Source organism: Primulina eburnea, chromosome 6 (genome assembly GCF_022965805.1).
Source record: "Primulina eburnea isolate SZY01 chromosome 6, ASM2296580v1, whole genome shotgun sequence".
NCBI lineage: Eukaryota > Viridiplantae > Streptophyta > Magnoliopsida > Lamiales > Gesneriaceae > Primulina > Primulina eburnea.
The window spans coordinates 28,025,620-28,036,634 of NC_133106.1; the positions used below are offsets into that span (position 1 = coordinate 28,025,620).

At 34.5% G+C, this 11,015-nt stretch overlaps 1 protein-coding gene across 1 annotated transcript; it reads left to right on the top strand.

Moving 5' to 3' along the window:
- Window positions 1–1,220: 1,220 nt before the first annotated feature.
- On the top strand, window positions 1,221–2,753 carry LOC140834050 (SUN domain-containing protein 1-like). The gene has a single exon (XM_073198652.1). The coding sequence runs from the start codon at window positions 1,319–1,321 to the stop codon at window positions 2,582–2,584; it is 1,266 nt and encodes a 421-aa protein (XP_073054753.1). The 5' UTR covers window positions 1,221–1,318; the 3' UTR covers window positions 2,585–2,753.
- The last annotated feature ends 8,262 nt before the right edge of the window (window positions 2,754–11,015 follow it).

The following is an 11,015-nucleotide window of genomic DNA, read 5'->3' on the forward strand; positions in this document are numbered from 1 at the left end:
AGTGCTATTTCGATATTATCAATCACCAAAACATTACGGCACTAATAATTTCTTAACATTAAGCCTACTGCTTTGAACATGTAGATGTTTTGATTTAGCAATGTTGATGCCATACATTTTATTCCTCAAACACATGTTTTTTTTCTTGGCTTTGAATGTGGATCTTCGGTCTCCCATTATTTTTCCATGAATGTATTATTTTTTTATTATTTGTGATTTGTCATTTTTTTTTTACTTTGTTTTATTATTATTTTTGTTAGGGTTAAATCATTTTGCTTAGATAGTGACCATTTTTTTCCTTCTTTTTGTGGTAGGAATGGAGTTTAGAACAAGTAACAACAAAGGACATTACAAGGGAAAAAAATAGAGAAGACTAGGCGGGTGTGGATAACAAGAGAGGAAGAAATTCTCTTTCAAGCATTTGAAGGCAGCTATGAGTCACGGTTGGAAGAGAGCGAATGAATTTCGAATTGGTTATTTCAATTTTTCAGAAGATGTCATGAAAAAGAACCTTCCTGAATGCATATCAATTCAAAATTCATGTAATGACAGAAAAGTCTCATGATACATTGATGACATCGCTAAGCAATCGCAGAATAGGTTGAAATCAAATTGGAAAAATGATTGACCCCACGAATGAAGCATGAGAACTCTTTGAGAAAAGTATATACGAAAGACAATATGTACCTCATATATTCACTATTTTGTTTCTTTTATATGCATCAAAATATGTAAATTGACCTAAAGTAGGGATGACTAAATTACAAGAAATTTTAAACCATCCACATATATGTGATTAATTGTTAATGAGTAGGTTTTTTGTGAGACGGTCTCATAAATCTTTATCTGTAAGACGAGCGAGTCAACCCTACCGATATTCACAATATAAAGTAATAATCTTAGCATAAAAAGTAATGTTTTTTCATTGATGACCCAAATAAGAGATTTGTCTCACAAAATACGACCCGTGAGATCGTCTCACACAAATTTTTATCTTTTTTAATACGTTTGTCAAAACTTATAAAAATGTAATCTTAAATTAAATATATTAATTTCTTTCAATAATTTTTTATCCTATTAAAACAGTAATTAAATTAAGGTAAAATGATTTTTTTTGTAAAATTTATTTTTTTATGAATTTTTTTTAAATTTATGAAAAAACATTGTATAAGTTTATATATATTGGACGGTGGTAGTGTTTTTTTTTTTTTTAAAAAAAATAGATTAAAATTTCAATTTCGTTTTCCCTCGTTCTAGGCGGTTCTAGGTCTAGGTTTCCTACGTTATTGGTTCCAATCATTCAATACCAACGATTCAAATGCCGGGATCCACCGTCTCCACTTCGAATCAAGTATCCACTGCTCGCCGGCGAGCATTAGAGAAGGATTTACTCACGCCCAATACCGATTTGGGAGACACGGAACCCGCGATCCAGACAGACAGCAGAAAAATTCCACAAACCCAATCCCGAAAGTCTAACCTGACGCGGAGGTCATCAAAGCCACGTTGGCTAACCCTGGTAAGCATTCTCACTAAAATAACAGCATTGATGGTTGTTATGGTGGGTTTAATCCAGATGTCTGGATGGTCTGTCTTGAATTCCGGCCACAACACCGAGGGCTTTGAAGTAGTTTTAGGGGATTTTGAGGGGAGGTTCGCGGAGGTGCATAGCTTCGTTAAGACGGCCGTGAAGGCAATGCAGGTGCAGATGCATGCTATTGATCGGAAAATGGAGGATGGCGTTGGTTTGGTGAGGAAGGAGTTTGGCCAGAGAATGGAGAAGAATGAGGAAGAAATAGAGTTGAAGTTGAAGGCTTTGGACGTAAGAAGTGATGCTTTCGAGAAGTTTATTGATGGGTTACGATCGAAGAGCTTGCTTTCAAAGGAAGAGTTTGATGAGTTCTTTCAGGAGTTCATGAAGAGCAAGGATAATGAGGTAAGTAGCGATGTGGGTTTGGATGAAATTAAGGAGTATGCGAGGGAGATAGTGGAAAAGGAGATTGAGAAGCATGCAGCCGATGGATTGGGGATGTTGGATTATGCATTAGCGTCAGGAGGGGGGAGAGTAATAAAGCATTCTGAAGCATATGGTGTTGGAAAAGTTGGTGGGTTGTTAAATCGAAATAGGGTAGCTACGGGTTCGCAGAAGATGCTTATGCCTAGCTTTGGAGAACCTGGACGATGTTTTCCACTCAAGGGTGGTAATGGATTTGTCGTGATTCGGCTTAGGACTTCCATAGTGCCTGTGGCTGTGACACTAGAACATGTTGCTAAGAGTGTAGCTTATGATAGGTCCAGTGCTCCAAAGAATTGTAGGGTATCTGGATGGTTGGCAGATCAAGAATCGATTGACATGGGATTTGATACCAAAAAGAGGTTCCTACTGGTTGAGTTCACTTATGATCTTGCGAAGAGCAATGCTCAAACTTTTAAGGTGTTGGACTCTGTGAAGTCCATGGTTGTCAATACTGTTAGGCTCGATTTTGAATCCAACCATGGGAGTCCTTCTCATACTTGCATTTACCGGTTGAGGGTTCACGGTCTTGAAGCCAAGTCTTTACCATTGCAGGAAATGCAGTCTTGAATCCGCTAGTGAGTAGTGCCTTTTGTTTTGTGATATATCAAATGTGTTTTTTGTTACTGTTGGTTGTCTAGTTAGCTTGTTACTCTTGACATGTTTTCGTCATGCAATTTCTTCTCTTGATGTGCCATTGCCGTTTCGTATCTTCTATTACATTGGGTTTTCGTCTTTAGCAGAATGCACGAATAATTAGTTAAGATATCAGATGATAAGAGTATCAGGTGTAACACATGGTTTTCATTGAGTATAAACAGAACGTAAACATGGTTGAATGAAAAGGGCAAACACACAAGAAATTTGGAGTATACATCACAAATATGTAGTTCTAGGGGAAACTTGTGATTGTTGCGTGTTCGACTCATGTTTTAATTCTGCTTTATTAGTTTGTAAAATGAATAATTTTTTTCCCCTTTTTGAACAAAAATAATGTGCCGATAAATTTGTTCGGATATCAATTACTATTGAAATGATAAATTGTTAACTTTGATTAATTGAACGGAAAATGTTATTTTTAATAATTATTTCATGTTTTAGTGATGAACAGATGAACGAGCTTCATATTTTTCTGGTTGATAGAATTAATGAGAAATTACTTTTAGCAGTTTTCGATGTAAGATATAATGATTTTTTGTTGCTCTTGAAAAATTTTATTATTTCAAATGGCTTTTGGATTTTGGAATGATGTTCGAACATAAGCTGTAAACTGTAGTTATCTGTGAAAAATGTTTACTATATAGTATACTTTTTCAAACTTCTCGTCTGAATTTTTTTTTTTAAAAAAAACCAACCCCGTGTTATTAAAAGAGTATGTTTTTTATAAGACGGTCTCACGAACTTTTATTCGGGAGATGGTTCATTCATGTCTATATTTATAATATAGATCGGAATATAATTTTTTAAATAACGAGTTTGATTCCTTTCTTAAGTCAGTCAAACACTCAAACTAGAATTATGGAAAATTGTATTGAAAAATTGTAGCAATTTGAGGTCCGAACTTAATAATCGTATTTATTATAGGCTAGAAAACACTTTCGCAAGATTTTGGATTGTGGTATTATTTAAAATTCATAACTTAGAAATTAATATTGCATCGATTTATGATATTCATCGAATTTAAAAAGTAAAATCGTTCAGATAAATATATAAAGACGAAATCAAATTGTGTGGTCAATCAAGTGACGTGAAAATGTTGGATTCCTTCCATTGTTTTTAATATATTTTATGGAAAAAATCTCTTAGAAATCCACTAAGCTAATTTAGTATATTCATATCTTATCTATAATTACTTTTTAAAATTTAAATTACATATAATATAAAAATTATTATTAAAAATTTAATTATAATACACAAAATCATTCAAAGTGATCGAACTTTGAAATCATTAAATACAATAATTTTTGCACTTAAATAAATTCAAGAATTCAATCAAATAATAATAATCAAATCATAAGTTCAAACAATAGACCCATAATATCGATAACAACAAACTCGCTCAATTTAGGTAATGAAAATTATATGATGAAGTGAATACAAGATACATTAGTTTTTTTAACCATAAACCAAACCTGATATTTATAGAGAGAGCATAATTTTAATACCGACAAAACTAGGGGGATCGACACCCAAGATCGAGAACCGATCCCCTTAATTCGAGTAAGTCCACCGCCCTATGAGATACTCTTGCATCAGGACGAATATTCATTTTCTTATCATAGGTTCGGTCGACCCTGGCAGCAAGGGTAATGCTCTGAACCAGTCAATGGATGACACATCACAAGTATTTTCTGTTAGTTAGGTTGGTCAAAACTTTAAAAAAAAATATTGACACATGTCAAAATTTGAATGGGATCAGGACAGTGCCCACAAAAATAGCGTGGAATAAATATGGAGTTGGGCTTTATGTGACGTACTGGACCTCTAATTCATACTTAATATATATATTAAATAGGCAAAAACTTTGTGTGAGACGGTCTCACGGGTCGTATTTGTGAGACGAATATCTTATTTGCGTCATCCATGAAAAAGTATTACTTTTTATGCTAGCAGCATTACTTTTTATTGTGAATATGGATAGGGTTGACCCGTCTCACATATTAATATCCGTTAGACGGTCTCACATGAGACCCACTCTATTAAATAAGGAAGAATGCTAATTTTTTTGGTATAAACATGTGTCGCTTGTAAGTGAGCTGGGGCGGATCTAGGATTTAGACACTGGGGGGCCGCTTAGTTTATTTTGCGACGGTTTTCTCAAAAACCGTCGGTATATGGCGACAGTTATAAGAAACCGTCGCGGATTTTGCTCCGACGGTTTTCGTCACAACCGTCGCTAAGCCAAAAAAAAAGAGGGACCAGGTTTCGAAATCGGGCGGATCAAACATTATAATTGGCTTTAGCCACTGAGATACATGGACGTATCATTCATTTTGGGGGGGCCATGTATATATATATCTGTTTATATATTTAGTTTAAAAAAAATTAATATACACTAAATTTTTTTTTTAAATTTTTTGAGGGGGCCGTGGCCCCCGTTCGCCCTACACTAAATCCGTCCCTGTAAGTGAGATTATCCAGACTATCTAAAGTTTTGTGTGATGATTAAATCCTTATGTACAAATATCCATGGAATTCGAAACTTGATGATAAGCCTATATTTTGAGTTTTTTTAGGATAAATATATAGGCCTAGATCCAAAAATTAAATATAAAGAGATATGTGATATTAAAATGTGTATTTCGAAAGTTGTGGGATATAATTTCGAAATTTGGGAATAAAAACAAGATTATTGATATATATATATATGGATCAAGATGAAAAGGAGATCGAACAAGAGGATAATGCAATATTAAATTTTTGAAATTTTCATGTGTATATTATATATATAAATATAATTTTCGAAAATAGAGGTAGATCGGGAATATAGATTAAAATCTACAAGATAAGGAAATGGATGCATGAAAATTCAAAAGTTCACCTACCAAGATTTCAAGAAAATCAAGAGTCATTTCTTAAGGATAAATGATCGAAAAAATAAAAAATTATATAAGGGAAAAAAATTCGAAAATTTAAGAGCATAAAAGTTATACCGTGGAATAAAAGATCTACCAGATGCTTGAAAATTAGGCTTGGAATTTGAGTTTCCAGGCCTAGCAAATGTATGATTTCAAAAATCTGTCTAAGGAGATAGATAAGAGAAGATGAATTATCCTAGATTCAAGATTTAATTCAAAATTTTAAACACGAAGACAATACACGATCATGATAGGAGGAGCCTCCCATTTGAAAATCACACCTAAAAATTTCCCCAAATTTTCGAAAGTTGCTCTCTAATGCTCTCAATAATTTCGAGATTTGCTCTGCAAGTTCTAGTATCGAAGCTCTGTTACAATCCACATCTAAGGAGGATTCAAATATTCAAGCACCGAAAATTGTTCTTCACATCCATATCTAAGGTACGTGGGCTTGTTTTAAAAGCATAATTTTAGTTGTTCCTTGTTTCGTTTTTGAAACTTTTCGATAGAGCACCATTCTTCTTCCACCTTTTCTTGATACGGTTATCGTATGTTTTATGTTTTGGTACTGTGAGGATTCAAATGGATATGGTGGGAATACCAATATGAGATGTGTTTATGCCGTTTACACGGTTGGATTGTAATAGTTATATTGTATCTCCCCCTTAGAAGATTAGAAATTAGGGACTAATATCAGTAAACTATGGAAAGTAGATGCATTTCAGTGCCTAGACCAAGATATACCTATGTTTATGGTGATGATATGTCATATGAATTATATTATGCATGATATGTTGTTTTCGAAAATCATGTGTATTTTATATCTATTTGCTCGAACTGCCCCCACTTGCTGAGTTATGACCATATCACTTATCATTTACCCTCCCTTTCAGATAAGTCCGAAGATCGGATAGAGGAAGAGGAACATGATCAATTTTGGTCCTAGTGATGGATGAAAAAAAAAGTTAATTTAGTTTATGTTCATTTTAATGTTTATTTGATTTCCCGTTGTAAACACTTCCGCATATTTTTATCATTTTAAGAATTTACGTTGTAAAGATAATTTTATAAATGATTATAAGTAATAAACTGGTTTTAGTTTATACTGTACCACGGTGCTTGTTGTTTTCAATTGAGTGGTTGCAAAACAATACTGGTGTCCACTAATCCCAGGATCAGGGCGTGACATTTAAGTGGCATCAGAGACGCCAAGTTCATAATTCAGTTGGGGGAATTTTTTTAAAAAATTCGTTTAGGCTTTCGAAATCGCGTTTTTGTCGTTGTAGGAAAATTTCGTGTAGTCTATAACTTTTCGTAGGAAATTCCAAATTCGATTCCGTCAATTTTTCAGTAATCCTCTCGACATATGCTTTAAATCCATATGTTTATCTACAAACTCCATTTTGGGAAATTTTTGGAGAAAAAAAAGTCCAACTCGAGCCATAAAACGACCTCAGTACTCGTTGTTTTCTATTTTATATGATTGGACCCATTTTATCTACAAACTACAGATCGGTTGTTTTATCTGTGTTATTTGTTAATAAACCATGTGATTTAGGGGCGAATACACGTTACTTGTTTTCAAATATTAAAGATCAGGGATTAAAGAAATAATGTTGGTCATTGAATCGAGGGTGCAACTGGGTCTAGTTCGTGATTGCTTTTCTTGGGTAACCGGATTCGCATCACACAACACAGGTTATTCTATCATCCACCAGATGTAAAATCAAGATAAGGGGCAGCAACCAGAAATTGCCTCCAGTTCTCAATGAAGTTGGCTTGTTGAAACATTAGAAGTTTACACATACCTCTAAAACAAAAAGGTGTTCAAAATCTTATGGGCACTCAAAGAATAGATGCCATTGGTTTACTAGAATCTAAGTTTGATGAGAAAGCTCTTCAAAATCTGATGCGTGTTCGATTCCAAGGTATGAAAACTATGAATAATTTCCATCTTAGTAGGGGTGTCAATCGGGTGGGTTGGGTCGGGTTTCGGGTCAACCCGCGAAATTTTTTTTATTTTTTTTCAACCCGAACCGAACTCGAACCCGAAGCAACCCGAAAACCCCCAACCCGAACACGAACTCGTATAACCCGACTCAACCCGTCTAACCCGCATAACCCGAATTTTATTAATTTTTTTAAATTTTTTTAAAAAAAATTAATGAAAAAAATTCAAAAAAATAAAAAATAATAATAATATTTTAATCTAAACACATAATAACAAAATTTTCGATTTAAATTTGAAAGTTTAATCATAGAATATTAAAAGTATATTTATTAAATCAAATAAAAAATTGTTAAAAAAATAAAAATATGCAAAATAATTATTAAATGATGAAAATTTATCATATAAATATACAATAAATTTTGTTCAAACATACAATATATAAAAATATAGGTAATATTTTCAAAAAAAAAGTTCGCGGGTCAACCCGTGACCCAACCCGAAACCCGCATAACATGGCACTAACTCGATTCCACCCAACCCGAACCCAACCCAAACCCGAAAAACCCCAACCCGAACATGATTTTTTTCGTGTGGGGTCGTGTCGGGTTGACGGGTCGTGTCGCATTTTGACACCCCTACATCTTAGCAATAAAGGACGCATTTTTGTTATGTGGAATCCGGATAACGTGGACTAGGGGTGTTCATTAAACGGTTTAAACCGAAAAAACCGACCGGACCATAAATTTCGGTTTTTTTGGTTCGGTTTAAACGGTTTTTTCGGTTGGTTATGGTTTTGATTTTTTGTAATTTCGGTTTTTCGGTTCGGTTAACTGTTTTTGAAATTTTAAAACCGAAAAAACCGAACCGACCATTTAAAATATAATAAATAATAAAATAATTAATATAAGTAATTTAATAACTAATAAAATAATTAATATAAGTAATTTCATTATGTTTACTATTTTACCGTCTTATTGATATATAGTTTTGACTTGCAATCAGGTTTATTAAGTTGATCTAATTTATATGAACTTATTTTTTTCATAATGGGTTGATATTTTAATTTTCCTACACATGAGGATTTTTGTTGTAGGAGTTGATGGATCCAATGCTGGAAATATTCACTATCAACATATCCAAATTTCAAATTGCTTACAATTGGCATTGCTATATTTTTTATTATTTTATTTTGATGTTTACGAGATACATAACAAATTGGTTACAAGAATTATAGCTATGCATGTTTTTTATTACTTTATTTTGATTTTTGTAAGATAATCAAAACTAATTTGATTGTGGGTTTTTATTATATTTTTTCAAAATTTATAACGTACATCTTTATTTATAACTAAATTTATTACACAAACCGTAATAACCGACCGTAATAACCAAACCGTAATACAAAAAAACCAAACCGGACCGAATTAAAATGGTTTGGTTTAGGATTAGACATTCGAAAAACCGTAAACCGAAAAACCAAACCGAAGTTTATTAAAACCGAACCAAACCGGCCGTTGTACACCCCTAACGTGGACCTCACTGTTATTAATATGACTGCACAATCTGTGCATGCTCGGGTTTGTTGTTTGGTGACTAAGAAAGAATTTTGTATCTCATTTATTTATGACTTCAACTCTATTGTGCAAAAGAGAGATATGTGGAATGATTTAATGTTGTTTGGGTCGAGCTGCTCTTTTCCATGGATACTATTGGGAGACTTCAACAATGTAATTTCACCTGATGAAAAACATGGGGGATTGAGAGTGAAAAACTATGAAACTAAGGGCTTTGTTGATTGTGGTACGATCTTGGATCTGATGGATTTATAGCACACATGCTACTTCTTTACTTGGATGAGCCCGACGGTTTGTAGCAAACTTGATCATGTTCTTGTTAATCAGGCTTGGTTGGTTTCTAATCTCAACGGCTATGCTAATTTCCAGCCACCTGGGTGTTTGTCGGATCACACACATTCCATTGTGTCGTTACTTGAGACACAAAAACGCAAGGTTAAGCCATTTAAGTTTCTTAACATGTGGGCACTGAGTGATGGGTTTTTGGACTTGGTTATGGAAAAATGGAGATTTAATGGCCATGGGACTTACCAATACAGACTCAAGTAGCTTCTTACGGGCATGAAAAGGCCACTTCAGTCTCTCAATAGGCAGCAGTTTAGCAATCTCGACTAGAGCGGCAAATGATAAGAGGCAACCGGAAGATGTATAGCGGATAATGATGGATTCTGGTAGTATGATAGATGAATACAAAACGGTAAAGAGGCATACCAAATTGTTAATGGAAGCAGAGAGGTTATTCATTGCTCAAAAGACGCAGATTAGTTTTCTCAAGCAAAGGGACATGTGTACTAAATCTTTCACAATTTGATTAAATGAAACAACAAGCGGAAGGCTATCATCACTATTACAAACACAGCTGGTGTGACAGTGACAGTGACTGATTCAGGGGATATAGCAAACTGTTTTGTTGAGTTCTATGAAGACTTATTGGGTAACAAGCTTGAAACAGTTTCATGTGATCAATATTTAATTAGGAAGGGACCGTGTATCTTAGAGAGTGATTGGCCTGCCCTGACTGAGAGAGTTTCAGTTGTGGAGATTGAGAGAGCTCTACACGATATAGACAATGACAAAGCACCGGGGTCAGATGGGTTTGGAGCATTTTTCTTTAAAATCACTTGGAGCATCATCAAAACAGATATGTGTGCAGCAATCTCTGAATTGTTTGAGACAAGACGCATGCTCCGACAGTGGAACCACTCCACAATTGCTCTAGTGCCGAAAATAATGAATGCAACATCTGTTAATGATCACCAACCGATTTCTTGTTGTACGGTATTTTACAAACTTATCTCCAAAATTCTTGTTAACATGTTATGTGGGCTGATGGGAGGCTTAGTTGATGGAGCACAAGCTGCCTTCAATAAAGAGCGCTCAATTGTGGATAATATTAATCTGGCACAAGAGTTGTTGAGGAAGTACGCTAGGAAGCGTGGGATGCCTAGATGTATGCTGAAGATAGACATTCAGAAAGCTTATGACACAGTTGAATGGGACTTCCTTCGTGGTACTTTATTCTCTTAACTTCCCTAGCTTATTCAGTGATTGGATTCTGGAGTGTGTGACAACTGCATCTTATTCGGTGGATGTTAATGGCCAAATGCATGGTTTCTTTAATGGTAAGCATGGGTTGAGACAGGAGGATCCACTTTCACTGTTGTTGTTCACAATATGCCTTGAGGTACTATCTAGATCCCTGAAGCTTATGTCCACGTCTCCTTCCTTCGGTTTTCACTCGAAATGTGGTAATCTTAAGATCACTCATTTAGCTTATGCCGATGATTTGCTACTCTTGTCCCGTGGAGATGTGCGTAGTGTTTCTATGATTATGTAGTGTATGCTTGACTTTGGAGATATGGCAGGGCTTCGAATTAATGTACATAAATCTAACATAT